The following is a 23,022-nucleotide window of genomic DNA, read 5'->3' as shown; positions in this document are numbered from 1 at the left end:
TTTGCATTCATATCCTCTGTTATGCAGGGAGTTAGAGCCTCCTGTACCACTTTCCTTCGGTTTCCTTCCTGGGAGGTGAAGATTTGTTGATAATAGTCAGTAATTGCCTGGACTATTTCATTTTCTTCAAAAACTGGAATACTATTCGCTGCCTCCATCACTGATATGTTGTTTAGGGCCCTCCTGCTTTTGGGAGCTGCGTGGAAATATCCCGTATTCTTATCTCCCAAGGTGAGCCACAGCTGTCGACTCCTCTGTTTCCAGAAAGCCTCTTCCTTCTGGTAAGCTTTCAGTAGCTCTTTGTTTATTCTGTCTAACTCCTCTTGATTATCCTCATCCTTAGTCATTTGTTCTTCCAAATCTTTCTGGAGCAGATTGATTGTTTTTTTACTGTTTTCACGGTTCTTTTTGCTCCAGGTGATTATCTCCCTCCTGCAAACCTCTAGTCTTTCCTCAACTGCTGCCTCCGGGATCAACTTCCAGGCATCTAGGATAAGTTTCCTCACTTCCTCATTTCCTTTTAAACTTCTATCATACCGGAACAAACCTCTTCTCTTTTGTTTAATAGGGTCAAAGGAGGTGACCAAAGGCCGGTGGTCAGATCCTTCAAATCTCAAATATTCACTTCTGCCCGACGGAAATTCCAACACCCATTCACTGTTTGCCATAGCCCTGTCTAAACGACACCGTACCAAATGAGAATATCTTTTTCCTCTCCATGACAGGAAGTTTCCTGAATGTTTTAAATCAAAGAGGTCACAGGTAGACGTCAATGCTCGCAGGTTAGTAAATGAACCCTCAGGTCTTGGTGGATCACCTACTTTTTCAGAGTTATTTATGATCTCATTGAAGTCTCCTGTAATAAACCAGGGGCTATTTCGAGTTTCTCCAAAGTTTTGGATCTGGATCCATATCTCTTGTCTTTTGGCCAAGTCCGGTTCTCCATATAGGAAGGTAGAGTAGAAAGTTTTACCCTTTGTTGTTACTTTGGTATCAATAAAATTTGCACAAGAGGTAATGATTTCCATTTCAATATTTCCTTTCCAGAACAAGGCAAGTCCTCCTGTAGTCGACTCTGATGGGGGAACAAGGAAGCTTGACGTATACCCCATCCAGTCCAAGTGTTGCAGAATAAACTTCGAGGTATTTCTTGTCTCCATGAGGAATAAAATGTCAGGGAATATCTTTTTCTTGATTTCCCTTAGCCGCTGGCCTGTTATGGGATTCCTCAATCCACAACAGTTCCAGCTCAGTACCCTTAAGGAAGAGGGGTTGGCGGATTCTGAAAATCCACTGTATTCTTCCTTCTTGCAGGTATTAAAGAGATCTTTGGATCCCCGGTTTTGCGTTGTTTCGACTTATGGCTTCTGATAGATGATGATTCATCCTCGGTTCGCTCTGAGTCTGCCGCTTTTCCTCTATTTTGTTTTGAGGTTTCTCCACCACTTCTTTGGATCTGTCTAGGAGCACTTGGTTTCTTTGGAGAACCCTGAATTAGGTTTCGTTTTTGGCTTTTAGCTCCTGACAGCTTTTGTACAGTTTTTGTAGGTGGTTTTGCCATTGGTGGTCTTCCTCGACCTCTTGGTGTTTGTGTTGCTCTTGTTCTGTCAATTTGTGGCAGATCTTCACTGATAATCACATGATTCACTGGGGTTCCAGTCACAGCCACCTCCTCTCCCGGTAGGATATCAGAGGCTAACACCACCGCAGATTCAATAATCTCTTCTGCTGTTTGGTTCATAAGGTTCCTTGCCTCACCCTGAATGACTCTCTGTCTCCTCGCTGCACTCTCCGTAGGATCTGCGACAGAGCAGTATTGTACAATTACCTCTCTTAACTCACTTAAGACTTGATCCTTGGAAGGTATTACTACCGGAGTCGGGTTTATTCTGCCGCCATTTTCAATAGCATTCTGGTTTGTTTCTCGAGTAGTGGAGGCAGTTGGCGGAGTTCGCTGCTCAAGGTTTTCTACAATTCTCTCCAGTGGAGGTCTGCGAGGTCTGGAGCTCCCTGAATCTTCTCCTCTAGCTGAGTATTGTTGATTTGGTCTTTCTCGCCATTGCAGCATCCGGTAAGTTGGTGCTCGAGCTGATTGACTATGGATTCTGGGGCTATTCTTTTCACCATATCTAGGTCATCCACTACTCTCATATCTTCTTTCTCTTATAGGTGCAGCTGAGGGGGTTCTGCTAGTTCTCTCCCCCGAAAAGGAGAGTTGGTTCTCTGCTCTACTGTCGAGTTTGCGTTTTCGAGAGGTAATACCTTCTTGGGATTCAAAGCCCGAATGGGTTGCAAAACCTTGGGATCTCGGAGCTGTGAAATTATCACTAGCCACATAGTAATTTCTGGACACCTCTCTTCCCAGGTTGTACTTTGGTTTTTCCGTAGATGATTTAAGTTTTTCTCTTTCAGCAGCTAATCCCAAGCAGTGCTTCATCTCATGAGATAGCCTCATACAGTGGTGGCAATGGTTCTTGAGATTCTTGTATTCGAAGGTAACAATGGCCTCTTTACCGATTGGAAATTCCACTACTGTGTCTTTTGCGAGTGGTTGTAGACCGTTAATGAGAGTCTTAATCTTTGCAGCGGAGGCTGTTATTTCCAGGTCAATGAACTCTCCTAGCTCTTCCGCAATAGTTTGCAACATAATAGGTTGCCAGTAATGCTTTGGTAACCCTTGAAGTTCCACCCAGAAAGGGATTAGGGATGGGAAGGATTCTGAGATTTCTGGCTCCCATTTCTGAAAGATGATCATCCACTGGTCAAAATGGTACGGCCGGTTATCAAGTACTTTTTGCATATCCTCCTCATATTCAAAGCTAAATTGGAAGCATCCTCTTCCTAGGTCGGCTCCCGTCGCTTTTCCCCGGAGGTTCCAGCGGTTAGCAAGGAAAGGAAATAAAGACCATAGTCTTTGGACTGACGGGTTGGTGAGTCGTCCTATTAGCGTGAGGGCATTAGCTTCGATTACTGCTGATGTATCCAGCTCTGGGGCTCTGATTCTCTTCCTGGGGGGTGGGGAAAAACCTCTCTCTACTCCTTTTCCTTTTTGGTGGTACGGTATACGTCTCTCCATAACGTACAGCTTAAGGTTTCAGATGAGGGTTTTGTGGGTTTACAGTTCCGATGGTTACAGGTATTATCAAATGCTTTCCAGGGTTAACAGGGTTAAAAGGTTTAAGAAAAGTTTGCAAGGGTTACACCGAGAGTGGGGAAGAGTGTGAGAAAAAACTTACAGTTGCTTCTATCTCCTCTGTACTCTGGTTCCTTAAACACTTCGAATGGTTAGATCCGGTGCTGGTGGCGGTGGTTGTCCTTTGTGGAAGAAAAATAGAAGTCGGAAAGCTTTGCACCGTCGCGGATATTCACCATTGTTTGTTGGGACCGATGGGTATTTCTATTTTTGGGGTTAAAGAGTGGTTGTTAGATACTATCTTTATGTGTTTAACTCCCAAGACTTCCAATATGAGCGTTAATTTTGACGTTTTTTCTTATTGCAATCAATATTGCATTTGCACCACCACTAACCACTTGAATTACTCCCATTTTTGTATATATTAAACTTCCAATAGATCATTCTAGAAAGAGCAATTACTCCCATTTTTTAAAGAAAAGTTACTATTTCCTCTGTTTTAGTTTAAATGTCATTTTACCACTTAAATTTCGTTTATCTATATATATATTTTTCAAGTACATTTAGCAAATAAATCCTGAAGTTGACATCTATTTACAAGATTGTTATTGACATTAATTATTATTTTCTTTTTCATTTAATTAATTAATATTAAGTTTCTATTTTTGAAAACAAGATTTCTCATCTTAAATAAATTTCCAAAATAATGGGAGCCACTCTCTTTAACATTAACTATTAAATTTATAATTAATTTAATTAATATGAAATTTCTAATTTTACAAAACAATATTTTAATTTTTTCATACACAAATTTCCTAAACAATCGCCCTAATCAATAAACGAATTGATTTTCAATCTTGGAGGAAGATCAGGCCGAGATTTTTGATCTCAACATATTTAAAACTAAATTTTACTTTCACGAGTTTGTATGATGAGTTTTTTGTGGATTAAAAATCTTTGAACATGTTGTCTGACCCGCCTAGCATAGCAAAATTGGACTATAGAACCAACACTAAAATTATTAGTTTATCTCATATATACTATATATTTGTAATCATAGTTTTGAAAATTAACTTATAAATTATTTAGTATATGAACTACAAAATGTTACACATACTATAACACATTCTTAATATTCCAAAAAAAAAAAAAATTAAATACACATAAAAGTATGCACTAACATACTATATAGGCATATACCTTTGTTTAATTCTAGAGAACAAAACAAATCTAGAATTTTATATTCTATCTAACCACAAATTTTTTGTAATTAAGTTATAAACTTTATAAAAAATAAGAAGAAGAAATAAAAATTCTAAACAAAATTCTAAATTAATTAGAAAAAAGTTAATTGATTGAGAATTTAAAAACTAAATAAATTAAAAATTATTATTTAAAATACAATAATTTATAATTTAGTTCCACGGTGTACCCCGGGTGAAATCCTAGTGATAAGTATTATTTTAGGCTTTTTTATGCAAATATTTGATACAATTTTTCAATTTTACCCTTATTGTTTTAGTGTTTTGTATAAAGAAAAAGTATATGATATATTATTAATAAAAGAAAAGCAAGATTTTTTAAATAATTTATGTGGAAAACCTTAAAAGACATCTAATCATATATATATAATTAAGGTTTTGGTCTCTCCTTATTGGTTGATTTTCATTTAATACTTTCTAAATCTTTTATTTTTTTATTTGATTTCTAATTGTTTGATTGTTTTAAATAATATTTAAGACCCAATTAACATAATACATTTAATTCATACATTAAAATAAAATTATAACTGAAAATAAAATAAATTATGCATTAATCATATTCCACTACTCAATTTTATTCAAACACAATAAATAATATTTGTAACTCCAATAATTCTAAATGTAACTTCCATTAATTCTTATCATATAAATAAGCATTGTCTCATTCTCTCATATTGGCACTTTTTACTTTCTCATTTTCACATTCTCTTCCACTTCTTTCATTCTCTTCCACAATATCTCAATTTTTTTTTTTTTTATGTTTTCAATTTCTTATTTTTGTTGTATGTGTTACAAAAAACCAAATGAAATATCATTGTAAAATTTTAATGCTAAATTTTAATTTTAGAGACTACATGATATATATATTTTACATTGTTTTTATATTTAAAGATTCATCTCGTTGGCAAAAAAAAAAAAAAGATTCATCTCTATTATCTAATTTGGATTATAGAGAAATCTCTATATTAGGAAAAAAGAGAAGTACAAATAGAATTCGGGTCGGGTCATAACAAGAAATTAACCCGAAATTAACACAATCGGATAACGGGATGTTTATATCCGAAATCTCCAACTGGGTGATCCGAAATCTACAATAAATCATAAACATTAAACCTTAATTAAACATTAATCTTCAAAACAATTAAACAAATATCTTCAAAATAAATACGGTCGTTTTACGTTTCCTATAATTTAGGAATCATAATTACAATTATTGAGAGACGAAATAGTAATTCACACTTTACTCTCAAAGATATCCTATCTTAGCCAACTATATTTTCCCTAATCGTATCCATAATTTTAGTCAACTAAAGTCTTATACAATTCGGTTTCGGAAAATAAGGAATCGTTAAAACATTCTACGATCTCATAACTTTACCAAATATATATCATCAAGTAAACGATCCTTAATTTTAGTCAGCACAATCGGATTTTTAGTCCCGTAACTGATCTCCAAAACCTGTATCTAAAACTCAGTCCACTAAAATTACGGAAATTTGATTACCGAATTAATTAGTGAATCAATTATGATAATGTATTATGAGAACATATTTTACCTATAAATACTCATTACTCATGCACATAAACTTCATACCTTCCAACAAAGTTTTTCAGCACATATCACTTAAGCTTACGAAATGGCTGCCAACTTAGCAATAACTGATCTTGCATCCATCAAGACCATCCAGTATGGATAGTGGGAAAGAAGTGAAGCATCGAAGATCCATTGCTTTCAGCTTGCTTCTATCTCAACAAATACTGTCCAGAAGCAAGAGCACTAACGTTTGAGGACATTCCATTGTACTTTTCTTGGGATCCGAAAGAAAAAAAGCTTCATAAGAAGGAAGAGAACAAATGGGAATAGAAGGATTTCGTATATTCCAAGTAAGTTTGATGGAAATTTCTGTTTGAAACTCCTTTTCCGTTTTCTAAAAGGACCAAAATGTGATGAAGATTTGAGAACTTATGATGGTGTCGTATATGACTCATACAAGGACGCATGTATGGCCAGGGGATTACTTCAAGAATGATTAGTCTTAATGTTTCAGTACTTAATAATAAAGATGTCAAAATTTCTATGCTTTATCATGTTTAAGTTGTTTAGTATTTCCATTTATGAAATGATAATGATATTAATAAAGGATAAGCTTCTTTTCAAATTAAGTTTGGCAATCAATTTATCTAATTTCATATATGCAACAACCAATCTAACCTATCAATATCTTAATATGTAAAGTAGATGAGAATACTTACCATTATCAAATATGTTGGACAATGTCATCTCCAATCTAAGCTGTAGGGTTCCACGAAGATACCTGATATAATTACAGATGTTTAGTACAGTTCAGTAATATCACGTAAAAATTGCTTAAACACTCCTAATTATATAATCGGGAATATTAAATCTCACATTTGCAGTACTGTCTCTCCCTTTGTCCTCCCGTTTGATTACTATTCTTCACAACTGCACTGGAAAATTAGTACATATCAATCAGCACATAACGAAACTAGAGCAAATAAGATTAATGTTTTGTGAAAGAAGTTGAAAACTAGATAAAACGAATACTCACAGTTGGTAAAAATCGTATAAAATATAGCTAAATTCAAACTTGATAGAAAGTGATAGTCGTTTAATAATTCCAGAACTAGAAATCAACTTAACCAATNAACTTATGATGGTGTCGTATATGACTCATACAAGGACGCATGTATGGCCAGGGGATTACTTCAAGAATGATTAGTCTTAATGTTTCAGTACTTAATAATAAAGATGTCAAAATTTCTATGCTTTATCATGTTTAAGTTGTTTAGTATTTCCATTTATGAAATGATAATGATATTAATAAAGGATAAGTTTCTTTTCAAATTAAGTTTGGCAATCAATTTATCTAATTTCATATATGCAACAACCAATCTAACCTATCAATATCTTAATATATAAAGTAGATGAGAATACTTACCATTATCAAATATGTTGGACAATGTCATCTCCAATCTAAGCTGTAGGGTTCCACGAAGATACCTGATATAATTACAGATGTTTAGTACAGTTCAGTAATATCACGTAAAAATTGCTTAAACACTCCTAATTATATAATCGGGAATATTAAATCTCACATTTGCAGTACTGTCTCTCCCTTTGTCCTCCCGTTTGATTACTATTCTTCACAACTGCACTGGAAAATTAGTACATATCAATCAGCACATAACGAAACTAGAGCAAATAAGATTAATGTTTTGTGAAAGAAGTTGAAAACTAGATAAAACGAATACTCACAGTTGGTAAAAATCGTATAAAATATAGCTAAATTCAAACTTGATAGAAAGTGATAGTCGTTTAATAATTCCAGAACTAGAAATCAACTTAACCAATTAACTAGAATTAGTTTACAAGATTAGTTAAACCCACCATATAATCTGCCGTTTATGATGTCTGTGTCTTTGTCCGTCTGTTTTTATAGATCTCCTTCACATATTCACTGAAAAATTGCAACATAATAATAAGACCATTACAAATTAAAGTCAAGGATACATATGAAATTTTCAGTGATTCTTAACATCGACTACTATTTTTCTGATAAAAATGGATAAAACGAATTCTAATAACTACTCAAATTGCAAAAAATAAAGCTAAATTCAAACCCACGAAGGTACTGATAGGGGTTTTGTTTATCTTAATCAGAATCAACTTACCCAATTAACTAAGATAGATAAGTAGATTTCTAAAACCCACAATTGAATCCGCCGTGTAAGAAAACAATCAACGGCAAATTAGGTTTCCCCTTTCTCTTCGAGTTGAAGATTTAGTTGTTCTTCAGTACGACTGGGTCTCCAAAATTGTAGAACATAAAAGGGACTGGACTGTGTGATGAAAATAATCGGGTTTCAATCAATTCTCTCCAAAAGGATTAGAGATGGTGAAATGATTCGAGAAGTTGAGACGGTGTCATGCAGTCGATCGGTTCTTTTGGGGAGGGTGATCGGAAATTAATAATGTCTTTCCAGGCTTTTTTTTTTTTAATATTAAAAACCCCACGTATGAAGCCCGATTGTTTTTTGACGATTTCTAAATAACTATAAAACAAAACTTCGGCCCAACTGAGCCCAATCACAACATCAGTGCAATATATTGGTCAATTTTAAAAATATACATACTATATTATTATGTGGATGAATTGTATATATTGTATCCCCCAAATGTTTTCTATGTAAAATCATAAATAATACTAATATAGAGATACAACCATACTATACTAAACAGTTATTTTAAATGAATATGTATATAAAATTTTCCCCCGCGCGGGTCAGATCCTAGTATTAGTATTGTATAAAGAACTCAGTTGAGTAAACATAATTAAGCAAGTTTTTTCTGAAAGCAAATTTGTATCTATAACTTTAAGGTATATAAACTATAAACTATATGAAATAAATTCACTAATGATAATAAAAGTTCGTTTAGAAATATGATGAACAAGATGTAATATTGTAATTAGAAATAACAATAAATTATTTGTTTCTGGCATAGTTTGGATTAATCTTAATAACCAAAAGATAACAGTACTTACAATTCTGATAAATGTGTTCATTTAACAAAAGTCACCTTAGATCGAGAATGCACTCTAGTTGTCCATATTTTTTTTTCTCTAGTTGTCCATTAGACGAGCGTATAACTTATATAATGAGCGCATATGACTACATTAGCAATTGTAAAATAATATTGACCGTATACAGACTACAGTATCGCACAATAGCAATTTGCAAACCAAAAACAGATGATAAGAAGTTTAATATATACACAAAGTGTTTCGTAACCATATATAAATGCACCAACGTATTATATATCTCAATAAATAAATAAACAAAACGATAATAATAACGCACCTAGCATTTTAGCAAGCATAAAGAAGTTGCTACGTTCTCATATATTCTTGAATCATTTTAGACCATACTCCATACATACACCAAACAAAAAGAACAATAGGTGAAAGTCATGTTCCCGACAAAAACACTTCTCTTTATCGCCGTCGTGTCACTTCTCGGAACATTCACGTTCGCCGCCGTTGATACTTTCGTCTACGGTGGCTGCTCACAGGCAAAGTACTTTCCGGGATCGCCTTACGAGTCCAACGTAAACTCACTGCTCACCTCCTTCGTTAGCTCAGCTTCTCTCTACACATACAACAACTTCACCGTCAACGGTATCTCCGGGGACAGCTCCTACGTCTACGGATTGTACCAGTGTCGCGGCGATCTCTCCTCCGGCTCCGGAGATTGCGCAAGATGCATAGCGAGAGCCGTTAGTCGCCTAGGGAGTCTCTGCGCCATGGCCTGCGGTGGCGCGTTGCAGCTCGAAGGCTGTTTCGTTAAATACGACAACGCGACGTTCCTCGGCGTGGAAGACAAGACGGTGGTGGTTAGACGGTGTGGACCACCGGTTGGTTATAACTCGGATGAGCTGATTCGGAGAGACTCGGTGGTGGGTTATTTAGCGGCAAGTAGCGGTGGTTCGTACAGAGTAGGAGTGTCAGGGGGGTTGCAAGGTGTGGCGCAGTGCACCGGAGATCTCAGTGCGACCGAGTGTCAAGACTGTTTGATGGAGGCGATCGGCCGGTTAAGATCGGATTGCGGAGGAGCCGCTTGGGCTGACGTGTACTTAGCCAAATGCTACGCGCGTTACTCGGGCCGTGGAGGTCACTCTCGAGCCAACGGCTATGGTAATGCCCTTTCTTNGCAAAGTACTTTCCGGGATCGCCTTACGAGTCCAACGTAAACTCACTGCTCACCTCCTTCGTTAGCTCAGCTTCTCTCTACACATACAACAACTTCACCGTCAACGGTATCTCCGGGGACAGCTCCTACGTCTACGGATTGTACCAGTGTCGCGGCGATCTCTCCTCCGGCTCCGGAGATTGCGCAAGATGCATAGCGAGAGCCGTTAGCCGGCTAGGGAGTCTCTGCGCCATGGCCTGCGGTGGCGCGTTGCAGCTCGAAGGCTGTTTCGTTAAATACGACAACGCGACGTTCCTCGGCGTGGAAGACAAGACGGTGGTGGTTAGACGGTGTGGACCACCGGTTGGTTATAACTCGGATGAGCTGATTCGGAGAGACTCGGTGGTGGGTTATTTAGCGGCAAGTAGCGGTGGTTCGTACAGAGTAGGAGTGTCAGGGGGGTTGCAAGGTGTGGCGCAGTGCACCGGAGATCTCAGTGCGACCGAGTGTCAAGACTGTTTGATGGAGGCGATCGGCCGGTTAAGATCGGATTGCGGAGGAGCCGCTTGGGCTGACGTGTACTTAGCCAAATGCTACGCGCGTTACTCGGGCCGTGGAGGTCACTCTCGAGCCAACGGCTATGGTAATGCCCTTTCTTCTTTGTTCCATTGCTTCTTCTTTTTTGTTTCTCGTAAAGGTTCTTATTTATTTATTTTAAAATTAATTAGTAGGTTTATTTTGTTAATTGTGATTTAGTGTTGGTATGTTTCTATATTCAAGATTTTTTTTTCTTTCATTTATCTTATAGAATTTCTAATTTTTTTTTAATGTTATGTAACATATTATAATTGTGTTGGTTTAATTAATTTTCATTTTGATATAATTAGGTGGAAGTCGTAACAATGATGACGATGAGATAGAGAAAACACTTGCAATCATAGTTGGCTTAATTGCTGGAGTTACGTTACTCGTTGTATTTCTCTCTTTTATGGCAAAATCGTGCGAGAGAGGTAAAGGTAAATGAAGTGACCCATCTCCTACTAACTCATCTTTGTTTCAATTAATTATCTAATAATTAATCGAACATTATCATCACAATCAAAAACTTTTTATGATTAACGGACTAAATTGTGATGGACCCTAGACAAGGCACTATATATATGGATTCCGACGTTTTATTCAATATCCTCTATTAATGTTTTTTTTCTTCAATATATCAGGTGGCAAGTAAATTTCGTATATTATCAAAAAAGAATTAAATGGGTAAAGGAGAAAGAAAAGCGAAGAGATTCTTTATATTCTCCACTAAAACTCTAAAAAGATGTTTCTTTTTTGACCCACCTTTAATTTATGTTTTTTACTATTTTTCAAAATGTATATAGAAAACTCACGCCGTTTGGATTTGTGATCGTATCTTTTATGTTAGAACATTTTAAAGTGTGGCGCATGCAATTTGTTTTTGATATTTCTGATTACCATAGCCACTTAACGCTGTCGACTGATGTTATATGTGTTACGGATCCTGACATAAAAAGTGTATGTTTCTGTTTAATGATGAATCTAAACCATGGCGAGCTATATACGTTTTTTTAGTTTCCAGTATATAAATTTCTTTCAAAATAATTACTCTCAGCGCATTCTCACAAGTAAAACCTAGGAGGAGTCTATCCATTTCTATTATAATCAATGAAACAATTCTATTTTTATTTTTCGATTCATGTTTTATACAACTAAGTTCTGAAACCCCCTTTCATTTAATCTTAACTCATCACAACGAGTTCTAACATCCACCATGATTTAAAGTAAAATACAATGTCTCAAATGGTAGGTATAGTTGATTGAATTAGATACTAATCATATCATACTATAAGATATGAATATTTAGTATCATTATGTTTCATACAAAAAAGTAGGGGAAACAAAAGCATAATTGGTGGAACAATCGGCTTACGTGACGCACTCTCTATCATCAATTATTCCCCCCTTTTAGGTTCTAAAGTAGATTAAAATTTGTTTGAAGTATCTAACTTCTTTTGTATTTCTTTTCATTTTATGCGTTCGATATTATCCTAGGCCAGAAAGAAGCAGCAACACTATTTTGTTTTCCTGTGGATCAAACATTGTTATATATACCATTTCCTTTATCTTCAACCTTATTTTATGTGAAACAAGGGTTGCTAAAAAAATGTGCCAGTGGCAAATGTGACACTGCATCGTTAGAATCTCTCTGTTGCAATGTTAGAAAAACAGATTCTTTTATATGCCTATATATATCACCACCATTCATCTCTCTACGTCAAGTAATAGCACAGTGTGAATGATTGAAGATAACTAGGTAAGGTTCAGAAACCATTCTCTTCATGGAATATTGGAATGTTTGGAACAACATCAGGGTACCTAACCCGTTGGTGTAACTGTAACATGACAGAAAAATTTACCCAAAAATTTACACAATAGAAAATTCAACCTCTTCAAAATTAAAGAAAGTTTTAAAAGCCAAAAAAAAAAAACAAAAAAAAAAAAACCAAGGCTAATGGAGAAATATCAAATTAGTAATTTTAACTTTTAAGGCTTTTAGGATGTATGTAGGTGTTGGATCAGAATATTTAGCCCAATAGGGCCCATCAAAAAATTACGCCGCAGGCTTACATATGAAGAAAAACCGGAAAAAAAAAACAGAACACAAAAAAAAAAGTCTTCAACGACCGGAGAACAAAACAGATCGATCATTCTCTGATTTTTCAGACACAGATTGTACTTTTCATTTAGCTTGAGAGATTACACGGAGAAGAAGAAGAAGATGGATGACGTTAAAGATAAGCTAAAAGGGTTCATGAAAAAAGTCAGTTTATCTTCTTCCTCTGGCAAATTCAAAGGCCCAGGTAGAGTTCTCGGATCTTCTTCTTCTTCTTCCTCTGCACCACCACCCGTTAACCCGATTCATAACCGGTTTAACTCTTCCCAAGCTCCTCCTACCAATCCCACTCCTAGACCCAAACCAAATCCAACTCCGACGCAGTTGCCTGACAAACCCATATCCTCCGATCAGAAGATTATTAGTGGGTCTACGAGAAACCCGGATCCTGACCCGGTTCGTGCTCCTCCACAAGACGGGTTCGACCCGTACGGTGCGTTTATAACGTCTTCCAACAGATCTCAGAACGGATACTCTCTGAATATGTTCGAGTGTCCGATCTGTAAAAATGCATTTACCTCAGAGGAAGAAGTCTCTGTTCATGTTGAGAGCTGTCTTGGTAATGGGAACACTAATGGAGAAGAATCTTCACTTGAGAAGGATGATAATAATGATAATGATATATCTGAAATCGAGAAACTTGTGGTTGTGTATCTCTCTGGGAAGCCAAGTGAGAGCTCGGTTGATGTTTTGCTTAGGTTGTTTAAGAACATAGTTAAAGAACCTGAGAATGCTAAGTTTAGAAAGATTAGAATGAGTAACGCTAAGATCAAAGAAGCTATTGGTGATGTTGCTGGAGGTGTTGAGCTTCTTGAGTTGGTTGGATTTGAGTTGAAAGAGGAAAATAATGAGATTTGGGCTGTTATGGATGTTCCTGGAGAAGAACAATCGAAACTGATCAGTAAAGTTGTTGGATTTCTAGATAACAGAAAGATTGAGGTGCCTAGGAAAGATGATGAGAAGTCAGTATCTTCACCTCAGGTTGTGGAACCAGTGGCTCCAAAGAAGATTGATAGAGAGGTAAGAGTCATTAAGGTCTTTAAGTTGTGACATAATCTATATTTTAAGTTTGTGACTTGTTCTGAGAGTGTTTTACTTTTGGTTTCTTGGTTCAGATTCGTGTCTTTTTCTCGGTTTCTGAAAACGTAGCATCGAGAATAGCGGTACCTGATTCGTTCTATAGTCTATCAGCTGATGAAATCAAGAGAGAAGCGGACTTACGGAGGAAAAAGATTGCGGAGTCTCAGCTTTTGATTCCGAGATCTTATAAGGAGAAACAAGCGAAAGCGGCTAGAAGAAGGTACAAAAGAAGTATGATAAGAGTGCAGTTTCCTGATGGAGTTGTGCTTCAAGGTGTGTTTGCTCCATGGGAACCAACCATTGCTCTCTATGAGGTAAAAAATGATATCTCTTTAAAATGGCATACACAAGTCTGGTTTTAGTCTTTTTAAACAAAAGTTTTTGATGATTTTTGTTTTTTTCTTATCAGTTTGTGAGCTCTGCTTTGAAAGAACCGAGTTTGCAGTTCGAGCTGCTGGATCCAGTGCTGGTTAAAAGGCGTGTGATTCCGCATACTCCACCCCCGGGACAGAAACCGATAACCTTAGAGGATGAAGAACTTGTTCCGTCAGCACTCATCAAGTTCAGACCAATTGAAACTGACTCTCTGGTGTACACAGGTCTCTGCAATGAACTCCTCGAGATCAGCGAACCACTCTCGTGATTGTTTGTGTTCCACATAAGATTTGGCTTGAACCGTAGAAAAAAAAAAGTATTTACGTTTCTCTCTTTTTTAAGTTGTAGTTGATGATGATTTTGTGATTGTGATACGAGCACATATTTATGGAAAAATTTGTGTAAGTTGCACAATAATAACAATCAGATTTGAAGACTCATCATCATGTCCAAGGAACAAAATCATGATTTTGTTTTACTACTTTAACAAACCAACAAAACAAAACATAAAAGCAACTTATGTCTATAGGACAAGATTAGATTTCCATGGAATCAGCCTTTCCCTTTTTTCGATTCCTTTTCTTGCTCCCGTTTGTGTTAGTCTTCTTCTTTGGCTTCTCTTCCACCGGTGGCTGTTGACTCTGCAAATGCTGAAATATCGAACCAATAGGATCAGCTTGGAAAGCTGGATGGTCTAGAACCTTGTTCAACCTTTCCCCTTCCGTCAACCTACACAAACACACACACACACACAAGACAATCCTTTCAGATGCAAATCACAACAAAAGAAAGTTCAAACAAACCACAAAGCAAAATGGAGATTATACACAAGCTTTTGTCGCCGTTTGCAATTCATCTTCAAGTCAGGTGCAGGAAGAGCTGATTTCTGCAAAGCATTGAACTCGGGAAGAAACTCTGAGAGGTTGGAGAGATCATACGCTTTTAGTTTCTTTTGGCGAGTGCGGATTTTCTTCTTCTGATCAAACCATAATTAAAGGTTTACCCTAATTAGCAAATGATATGGATAAAAAAGTTCAAAGCTTTTCACAATAGCAACAAACAACACCATAGTACAAGTAAAGTTAGCTCATTTTTAGAAATTCCCTGCAAATTGCAGTACTGCTAACAAACAAGTTGTAACAAAGATTGATACTTTCCTCTAATGGGAAAAATGTTCAAAGCTTTCAAATTTTGCAACAAACTAATTAGTAGAAGTAAGCTCATTATTCGAAACTCCTACAATGCCTGAACTACAATAACACCAAGAACTAAAGAAACGGACTCAAGTAGCAGAATAGCAAATATTCTCAACAGTTTTAAAACAAAGATTGCAACTTTCTCAAATGGGAAACATTAAGTGATTACCTTGCCAATCTCCTTTTGGACAGCCAAAGAAGTAACTGTATCTTTGACCTCTGCGTTCACAAAACAAAGTTTTCAGACACATTGCAATTTTGATTTGTTTAGTTAGAATAAAAGTTCGAATTTTTCGAGACAATCAGGGCTTACTTGTGTAGAATTGAAGCTTCTTATCGAACTTCTTATCAGATTTCGTAGTCACTTCCGATCTGAAAGTGAACAATAACGCCAGAAACTAAGCATCAGAAACTCAAAATCTCGGACAACAACAACAACAAAACAGAATCTGAGCTGAGATGAATAATCGTTGGAACAAGAGAAGACAAAGCCGTACCCTTTACTCGGTTTGCCCATTCTGTCTCTTAAACCTTCGACGACCTCAGATTACTCTGGTTAATGGCGAAAGCTGATCGAACTAAGTTTTGTTAGGGTTTTAGATTTGAACAAATTCGTGTGACAAGACATTTTTGAATGCCTTGTAATTTCGGATCTTGTGACCCGACCCGGAAAAGAATAACAGTAATGTTGGGCCTTACCAGACTTATAAACCCATTATGAGCCCAAATGATAAGTACACAATAATGCGTGCTAAAAACCTTAAATCTTACATCATTATTTGTTTAAGCAAATCTAAAATAGAAATTTGTGTTTATTTCTGACTAACGTTTTGGCTTTGCATGTTGACTATAATATTAATGGCTTTGAAAGACTAAAACAACAGTACAACACCTATCAGTTAACATTAACAAATAATCTATTTTTATTTGTTTTATCTATCAACATTGATGACCATGTATTCAAGTAAAATTTGTAGAGATACGAACCTCATTTAGACCCAAAATGGCAAGAAGAATATAACAAGGAAAAAATGAGAAAAGATGAGCAACAAAAAAGACTGACAAAAGCAACCCAAAAAAAAAGTTCCAGCCTGTAAATAATTAAGGAATCTCTCATATAAATTCTTTATAGGAAAAAAACACAAAATAGTTGACAGAAGAAAAAAAAACACACATAAAATAAATGATTACTCGTGTGGTATATAAATAGTAGAGAGTCTAGAGACTCAAAATTAAAATTAAAAATCGATTTTTAAAAAAATGCTAGATGACCGTTGAACTGAATCAACTGTGAATCACTGCCACTACAGAGAACAATTAAGATTCACAACGACAAAAAAATCTATTATCATAAATTTGAAAAAAACAACAAAAGAATCCTGTAACATTTATTAAAGGGTGATTGGTAAGTAGGACTGTAGGAGTATATAAAAGCTTGTAGTTTCATTTAAACGAAAATATAAGCAATTTTTCTCCACCGAAAAATAAATAATTGTTATTTAGTGGTACGATACATCTTTTTCAGCAAAAAAAAAGAAAAAAAAAAGAATAAATCAGAAACCCACCTTTAGGCTTTAGACATCAGTTTATATATAAATCTTTTGAAGTGAACTGATTCTTAATTTTCTCTCACTTTCTTTTGCTATTTCTATTTTTTAATAAATATTTTTTTTTTTGTCTTGGTTGGATTTTGTTCTCGTGGGTTACTTCAGAGAGAACCTCGAGACCTGTCTTGGCTTTATGCTTCAGAAGCAAAATCAAAGCATCTCCCAAGATTTGAAGCTCCATCAATGGCTTCCCTTCTTCTCCTTTTCCTTTTCCTCTTTGCAAGTTCTGCTCTCTCCCAAGGTATTAAAAATTTCTTCTCTTAAAAAATTTATTCAAAAAAACCAACTGAAAGAAACCCATTTCTTGATTAATAGATAAATCTGTTGATTTTTTCTATGTTTCTTCTCTCACCCTTGCATAAAAATCTTCTTCTTCTTCTTCTTCTTCTACTACTTTAGTGGTTGAAAGTTTGTCTGTTCCTTTGTGTGTTTTTTCACTTGAAGGATCTCTCTGTGGTTAGACAATCAATATTTATGGTTACTAAATAGAAAATGTGGTGCCTTCATTTTGTAAATCTTTCTTTGGTAACAACTCCACAACTGTCTCCCTTTGATGCCAAAACAGTCTGATATTTTCAAGGATTTATTATGTTCTTTTCTTTTTAGATGATTCTGGGTTATTCTTCATTTCTGTAAGGGTTTTTACTTTTCCCTAAGTAAAGAAAGAACTAAAGATGAAGACTTTAATTGAAAATTTTAGTTTTTTTTTTTAATAATAAGGGATTATTCCAATCTTGCCATCTTTTTAATGGGAATGAGAATCTCAAGATATTGCATCCCAGCTCATATGCTTCCCCCAGTAGTACTCTGCAATCTAACTGGACCAAACTGTCCTCGGAGCTTCATTTCATTCTAAGGGCATTTTCGATTTTTGCGTACAAGCCAATGGCTTCTCTTTGTGTGTTTCCACATACACTTAGAAATTCTTTTTTGACTCTTTGCATTAGCATTTGGTTTTAATGCTTATTGAGAATTGGACCGACCAGTCGACGGATTTTCATGTGAAATGTCTCGTAAATACATACGCTAAGTTTGTTTTGTGTGTTTTTCAAACATATATTTCAGATTCCTTAATCGGTGTGAATATCGGCACGGAAGTGACAAACATGCCGAGTCCAACACAAGTAGTCGCACTCCTCAAATCACAGAACATCAACCGCGTACGCCTCTACGACGCAGACCGTTCAATGCTTCTCGCGTTTGCTCACACCGGCATTCAAGTTATAATCTCAGTACCAAACGAACAGCTTCTCGGTATCAGCCAATCAAATGCAACCGCAGCCAACTGGGTCACTAGAAACGTAGCCGCTTATTACCCTGCCACCAACATTACCACAATAGCTGTCGGATCAGAAGTCCTAACCAGCCTATCAAACGCAGCTTCTGTCCTCGTCTCAGCCCTCAAATACATCCAAGCTGCTCTCGTCACGGCCAATCTCGACCGTCAGATCAAAGTATCGACTCCGCACTCTTCAGCCATCATTCTTGATTCTTTCCCTCCTTCGCAAGCTTTCTTCAACAAGACTTGGGATCCAGTCATTGTTCCTCTCCTCAAGTTCCTTCAGTCCACGGGATCGCCATTGCTGCTCAACGTTTACCCTTACTTCGACTATGTTCAGTCCAATGGAGTTATACCGCTTGACTACGCGCTTTTTCAGCCTCTCCAAGCCAACAAAGAAGCTGTAGACGCCAACACATTGTTACATTACACTAATGTTTTTGATGCAATCGTCGACGCAGCTTATTTTGCAATGTCATATCTTAACTTCACCAACATTCCAATCGTGGTCACAGAATCTGGATGGCCATCTAAAGGAGGCCCCTCTGAGCACGACGCAACTGTAGAGAACGCAAACACTTACAATAGCAATTTGATCCAGCACGTGATCAACAAGACTGGAACACCAAAACACCCGGGAACTGCAGTTACTGCATACATATACGAGCTTTACAATGAAGATTCGAGGCCGGGACCTGTATCTGAGAAGAACTGGGGGCTGTTTAATACAAACGGGACTCCGGTTTACACTTTGCGTTTGGCGGGTGCAGGGGCTATTCTGGCGAATGATACAACAAACCAAACGTTTTGTATAGCGAAGGAAAAGGTTGATAAAAAGATGCTTCAGGCAGCTCTTGATTGGGCTTGCGGTCCAGGGAAAGTCGATTGCTCTGCACTGATGCAGGGAGAGTCCTGTTATGAACCTGATGATGTGGTTGCACATTCCACTTATGCATTTAATTCTTATTACCAGAAGATGGGGAAAGCTTTAGGAAGCTGTGATTTCAAAGGAGTTGCTACAGTCACCACAACTGATCCAAGTATGTGAATCTCTCAACACTATATCATTCTCCTCTTTGCAAAAGAATATACCTATTGCCTCTGAATCTGAAAACGAACTTTCTGTTCTTTTGATTGTCTCTGCAGGTCGAGGAACATGCGTGTTCCCTGGAAGGTAACATTCTTATTCTTCTTCTCATGTTAAATTGTAATATCCAAACGAATCAAGCTCACTTCGTTTGTATCGACATCTCTACATTTTGCAGTGCGAAAAGCAATCAGACACTTGGAAACAACACCATGGCACTGGCCCCTTCAGCGAACTCTACAACCTCTGGATGTATCCCAAAGTACTATCACCACCCTCACGCATCTTTCGCTGACTTAACATTACTCTCCCTTCTACTGATCGTTGCCTTAGTATTCTTGTAGAAACTCTGAAAGAACGAACAACAACTCTCGATTCTTGTTTCTCTAAAAATTTAACTTCTTTCTTTGCAACACGTGAGAGACAAAAAAAAGAGCTCGGTGGTTTTGTTCTCTCTGTGTCTAGCTGTCTACCCAGTTTTGTTGACCATCTTCTTTAACAAGAAGTTCATGGAGGGTAGCCTGTAGGTTCTCAGCTTCAAGACCATCGATGATTGTAAACTAATTCCTGTGTTGAAAGCTTGGACTCTTTCTTTTTTTACTTTTACTCCATGAACGTCTCTGAATATATCTCACAATCCAAGGCTTTTCATATACAAAAAAATAAACAAAGTTGCAGAGAGAACAAGTTGCAATCCCAAGCTTTTAGATTTGATAGTCGACTTCATATGGGTTTGTACCTGCCCTATAGTAACAAGCTTCACATTCAAACGAAGGTCTCGCCGCAGCATTAGTTGTTGCAATCTCATGTCGACGACTACTGTGATTTGTGCAGTAGGGTTTGTTACAGAACCTGCACTTGGGAAGCACAAGCCAGCATTCAAGACACAGAACATCGTCATTACCACACGCTGCTTCTTGACTCTCAGTATCTGGTCCAAGGCACACAGAGCACTCTGCACATCTAGGGATACAAAGCCAGCATCCCCTACACTTGCGTTCATTCGTTTGCTTCTTGTTCTGCAACCCAAGAAACACATTTATATTATTAGTAGTATTTATAAGAGTCTCAACTCAATCATCTCTTAACTTGAGAGTTTATACTTACACATGATTCTCTTGAGCAAGGCGGGATCATTCTTACTTCATCGCATTTGGGACAGACCTCGAGGTCGATCGTTCCTACCTCGGAAGAAAGGTAAGTCAAAAGTGATGAGAGATGTTGTTTAGTGAAGCCATTGACACCATTGATGTGAAGTGTCTCCACCTTCTTGGACAAGCTTACAACACATTCCATGATTCCTTCTGGAGTCAATCCCGAGCATCCCGGCACAATTATCTGAGATCAACAAAAGTTCAGATTCCAATTCCAGATAGATCTAAAACTCTAGGGTTCCAAATTGGTTACCTTAGTGATGAGAGGATTCGAATCCACCACACGTCGGAGGCCCTTGTCGGTAACCCTAAGACAACGGCGGAGAATCAGAGTCTTGAGCTTACCGGCGGATTTGGAAGTGATGTCCGATAGAATATCATCGGTAAGACGAGAGCTCAGCGGTGGTTCAACGACGATGTTAGTCCACAAGGCGGTTTCGTCTCTGATCGCGTCTCTGAGCGATCGCGAAACGCGAGTCATAGAGAGAAGCTCGAACAACGAAGGAAGATAAGGAAGAACTATCAACAAAACCTTGCGAGCTGATCGCCATTCTTCTTCTTCTTCTTCCTCCGTCTTCATCAATTTCTCAGTTTTGCTCTGCGCTTTTTTCTTATCCTTTGAGCGACGATCAGATGAATCAATGCCACTCACTCGGAACTTCTTACAAATGTTTGAATTATGTAATAATACCTTTTACTCGCCGGGAGCTGTTTGGGCTACTTTGCCTCCAGCCCAGTTTCTCTTGTGGATTATAACACGTTGGGCCTAAAGCCCATACATTTCTGCAAGATTTGATTTATTGTTTAGGAACTTCAAAACTTCCAAATCTGTGCAAGTAGTAAGGTTTAGCATCCACAATATCAATAGACCTCTGTAAATTTGGTCTCAAATCCTATTGAACTTTCTTCTTTTTGTGGGTTATTCTAAGTTTTAGCTTAGTCGAAACTCGAAACTAACGAGACGAACGCTACTAAGTTTTCTAAAAGAATGTTAGAATATAACGAGACGAACGCTACTAATTATATTTTTTCCACTAACTTTTATTAAAATCACATTATACAATTTATAATACATTGTCCATTGACAACATAACAAAAAAAAAAATTCAAGTTTGTGATTCCGCTGATTTTTGAGAAATTTGTGTTTGTACCTATACCATTTATTATGTTTTTTAAGTTGAAATCGAAAACTTGAATCATTTGATTGTGAAAAGATCCAAGGGAAAAAAATGATTGGTAAAAAACAACAAAGAAGATACAAGAAGAAAAAAGAAGATGAAGACAATCATCTGTTTTGTAAATATTATAATTTATATATAATGTATCATAATCAAATGTATTACCTGATTAATCTCTTAACTAAATTTGTTTTTGTTATTCTTGCTAATTTCACTATTACAAAAAAAAATGTATTTGTTTTGAATTGAAACGTTTTAAAAAGTAAAGATAGTGATAAAAAATATTTGTCAGTGATGTTGTGAGTGATGCTTTTGAATGATGCTGTGAATGATGTTGTGAATAATGCGTTGAATTAACGGGTACGCATTTAACATTTTTAGATAAATGGGACTAAACGGGCTGAATATTGTATAACATAGCCATTTAATTAAATGGGTTTCAAAACCCATATTAACATCACTAGATATGAGGTAGAAGGTTAGTGAGTAACACTGCAGATTCAATGCTCTCTTCTCTTATCCATACTTTGAGATTTGGAAGGTCAACAAAGTACTCATCATCACTCCATTTCTTGAGATCGGTGAGTGAGAATTGTCCTTGTGTTTTCCCTTCAGGGAGTTCATTGAACCACATAACTTGCTCTAGATCATAATGTTGGTACTCTCGACAGTCATTGGCCTCTTCATCATCGTGATCATCATCGCTCAGTTCGATAAGATCTACTTGATTACATTGAGTTTGAGGTTCATCATCGTGATCAATCACTGGAACACTTGGTTGATATGGTGAGTGACTTTGGTATTCATTTTTGTTGAAGAGCCAATCTTCAATAGAGAAAGGCAAAGAAGGCCAAATGGGTCAAAAATATGGCAAGACTTTCAGTAATCCCAAACGAACGAAGATGCATGTCCATGGTACGGAACATATTCAACCAATTGAGATTCAAAGTCACAGGTGAAGATATGCGGGTCCTTTTTGATTTAAACAGAGTTCGAGTTCTAATTGATGAACGCTAGCAGCTACCGCCGATTTATTAAAGATTATTATGAACTTCAATTTAATTAATGTAATGTTTTATTAATGTTTAAGAAGTTATATTCATGATAATTTAATCATGATCACTAGGATACCAATATAAATAATTAAGGATTTAACTGATATTTTCTACAATAAAGCAAAAATAATTTTGTTGTTTCATATTTTATTATTATTTTGCTAAGCAAATATTATAACTTTTTAAGATGCCAAAAAGTACATAACATTTTC

General features: G+C 36.6%; 6 protein-coding genes, 2 long non-coding RNA genes and 1 pseudogene across 11 annotated transcripts in view; 3 read left to right on the top strand and 6 right to left on the bottom strand.

Moving 5' to 3' along the window:
• LOC104783437 overlaps positions 1 to 668 on the bottom strand; it is a 1,519-nt gene extending 851 nt beyond the window's left edge. The window contains exon 1 of the mRNA XM_010508593.1: positions 108 to 668. Coding sequence (XP_010506895.1) covers positions 108 to 668 — 561 coding nt within the window. The remainder of the gene's footprint in view (positions 1 to 107) is intronic.
• On the bottom strand, positions 5,347 to 6,854 carry LOC104779484. Of its 2 annotated transcripts, XR_766480.2 has the most exons (4): positions 6,806 to 6,854; positions 6,649 to 6,710; positions 5,990 to 6,153; positions 5,347 to 5,483 (listed from the first exon to the last, which is right to left on the bottom strand). It is a non-coding gene; the product is annotated as an uncharacterized LOC104779484 (long non-coding RNA). The 2 variants fall into 2 exon arrangements; XR_002037622.1 differs by lacking the exon at positions 5,347 to 5,483 and having other exon boundaries at positions 5,885 to 6,153.
• Positions 7,362 to 8,357, bottom strand: LOC109132616. The gene is made up of 4 exons (XR_002037628.1): positions 8,089 to 8,357; positions 7,805 to 7,874; positions 7,513 to 7,571; positions 7,362 to 7,417 (listed from the first exon to the last, which is right to left on the bottom strand). It is a non-coding gene; the product is annotated as an uncharacterized LOC109132616 (long non-coding RNA).
• LOC104779483 (cysteine-rich repeat secretory protein 12) lies at positions 9,216 to 11,682 on the top strand. 2 transcript variants are annotated; one of them, XM_010503846.2, is made up of 4 exons: positions 9,222 to 9,492; positions 10,131 to 10,747; positions 10,992 to 11,120; positions 11,325 to 11,682. In XM_010503846.2, exons 1-4 carry the CDS (start codon positions 9,386 to 9,388, stop codon positions 11,333 to 11,335), a joined length of 864 nt encoding a protein of 287 aa, XP_010502148.1. In that variant the 5' UTR covers positions 9,222 to 9,385; the 3' UTR covers positions 11,336 to 11,682. The 2 variants fall into 2 exon arrangements, with proteins under 2 accessions (XP_019099973.1, XP_010502148.1); XM_019244428.1 differs by lacking the exon at positions 10,131 to 10,747 and having other exon boundaries at positions 9,216 to 10,109.
• Positions 12,777 to 14,692, top strand: LOC104779481 (plant UBX domain-containing protein 2-like). Its single transcript, XM_010503844.2, has 3 exons — positions 12,777 to 13,819; positions 13,915 to 14,193; positions 14,289 to 14,692. The coding sequence occupies exons 1-3, from the start codon at positions 12,905 to 12,907 to the stop codon at positions 14,520 to 14,522; spliced, it is 1,428 nt and encodes a 475-aa protein (XP_010502146.1). The 5' UTR covers positions 12,777 to 12,904; the 3' UTR covers positions 14,523 to 14,692.
• On the bottom strand, positions 14,661 to 16,069 carry LOC104779482 (putative ribosome biogenesis protein slx9-like). The gene is made up of 5 exons (XM_010503845.2): positions 15,948 to 16,069; positions 15,764 to 15,822; positions 15,620 to 15,669; positions 15,082 to 15,230; positions 14,661 to 14,983 (listed from the first exon to the last, which is right to left on the bottom strand). Exons 1-5 carry the CDS (start codon positions 15,965 to 15,967, stop codon positions 14,791 to 14,793), a joined length of 471 nt encoding a protein of 156 aa, XP_010502147.1. The 5' UTR covers positions 15,968 to 16,069; the 3' UTR covers positions 14,661 to 14,790.
• On the top strand, positions 17,046 to 20,021 carry LOC104779479 (glucan endo-1,3-beta-glucosidase 3). Of its 2 annotated transcripts, XM_010503841.2 has the most exons (4): positions 17,046 to 17,298; positions 18,123 to 19,376; positions 19,483 to 19,510; positions 19,602 to 20,021. In XM_010503841.2, the coding sequence occupies exons 1-4, from the start codon at positions 17,241 to 17,243 to the stop codon at positions 19,765 to 19,767; spliced, it is 1,506 nt and encodes a 501-aa protein (XP_010502143.1). In that variant the 5' UTR covers positions 17,046 to 17,240; the 3' UTR covers positions 19,768 to 20,021. The 2 variants fall into 2 exon arrangements, with proteins under 2 accessions (XP_010502143.1, XP_019099972.1); XM_019244427.1 differs by lacking the exon at positions 17,046 to 17,298 and having other exon boundaries at positions 17,763 to 19,376.
• On the bottom strand, positions 19,996 to 21,230 carry LOC104779480 (F-box protein SKIP28-like). Its single transcript, XM_010503842.1, has 3 exons — positions 20,831 to 21,230; positions 20,531 to 20,761; positions 19,996 to 20,442 (listed from the first exon to the last, which is right to left on the bottom strand). Exons 1-3 carry the CDS (start codon positions 21,155 to 21,157, stop codon positions 20,128 to 20,130), a joined length of 873 nt encoding a protein of 290 aa, XP_010502144.1. The 5' UTR covers positions 21,158 to 21,230; the 3' UTR covers positions 19,996 to 20,127.
• On the bottom strand, positions 22,216 to 22,562 carry LOC104783435 (annotated as a pseudogene).

Source organism: Camelina sativa, chromosome 4 (assembly GCF_000633955.1).
Source record: "Camelina sativa cultivar DH55 chromosome 4, Cs, whole genome shotgun sequence".
In the NCBI taxonomy this organism is placed as follows: domain Eukaryota; kingdom Viridiplantae; phylum Streptophyta; class Magnoliopsida; order Brassicales; family Brassicaceae; genus Camelina; species Camelina sativa.
Note: the sequence above shows the minus strand (reverse complement) of the source record. Positions and strands in the feature narration are given on the sequence as shown.

Bases quoted from the DNA above. Each gene is read 5' to 3' on its own strand.
- LOC104779481 (XM_010503844.2), top strand. From the start codon at position 12,905: ATGGATGACGTTAAAGATAAGCTAAAAGGGTTCATGAAAAAAGTCAGT. The intron at 13,820-13,914 runs GTAAGAGTCATT...TTCTTGGTTCAG, and splicing joins CAAAGAAGATTGATAGAGAG to ATTCGTGTCTTTTTCTCGGT. The intron at 14,194-14,288 runs GTAAAAAATGAT...TTTTCTTATCAG, and splicing joins CAACCATTGCTCTCTATGAG to TTTGTGAGCTCTGCTTTGAA.
- LOC104779480 (XM_010503842.1), bottom strand. From the start codon at position 21,157: ATGAAGACGGAGGAAGAAGAAGAAGAAGAATGGCGATCAGCTCGCAAG. The intron at 20,762-20,830 runs GTAACCAATTTG...TGTTGATCTCAG, and splicing joins CGAATCCTCTCATCACTAAG to ATAATTGTGCCGGGATGCTC. The intron at 20,443-20,530 runs GTAAGTATAAAC...CTTGGGTTGCAG, and splicing joins CTTGCTCAAGAGAATCATGT to AACAAGAAGCAAACGAATGA.
- LOC104779483 (XM_019244428.1), top strand. From the start codon at position 9,386: ATGTTCCCGACAAAAACACTTCTCTTTATCGCCGTCGTGTCACTTCTC. The intron at 10,110-10,991 runs GTAATGCCCTTT...TGATATAATTAG, and splicing joins CTCTCGAGCCAACGGCTATG to GTGGAAGTCGTAACAATGAT.
- LOC104779479 (XM_019244427.1), top strand. From the start codon at position 18,017: ATGCTTATTGAGAATTGGACCGACCAGTCGACGGATTTTCATGTGAAA. The intron at 19,377-19,482 runs GTATGTGAATCT...TTGTCTCTGCAG, and splicing joins AGTCACCACAACTGATCCAA to GTCGAGGAACATGCGTGTTC. The intron at 19,511-19,601 runs GTAACATTCTTA...TACATTTTGCAG, and splicing joins ACATGCGTGTTCCCTGGAAG to TGCGAAAAGCAATCAGACAC.
- LOC104779482 (XM_010503845.2), bottom strand. From the start codon at position 15,967: ATGGGCAAACCGAGTAAAGG. The intron at 15,823-15,947 runs GTACGGCTTTGT...GTTCACTTTCAG, and splicing joins ATGGGCAAACCGAGTAAAGG to ATCGGAAGTGACTACGAAAT. The intron at 14,984-15,081 runs GTATAATCTCCA...GTGTTTGTGTAG, and splicing joins AAACGGCGACAAAAGCTTGT to GTTGACGGAAGGGGAAAGGT.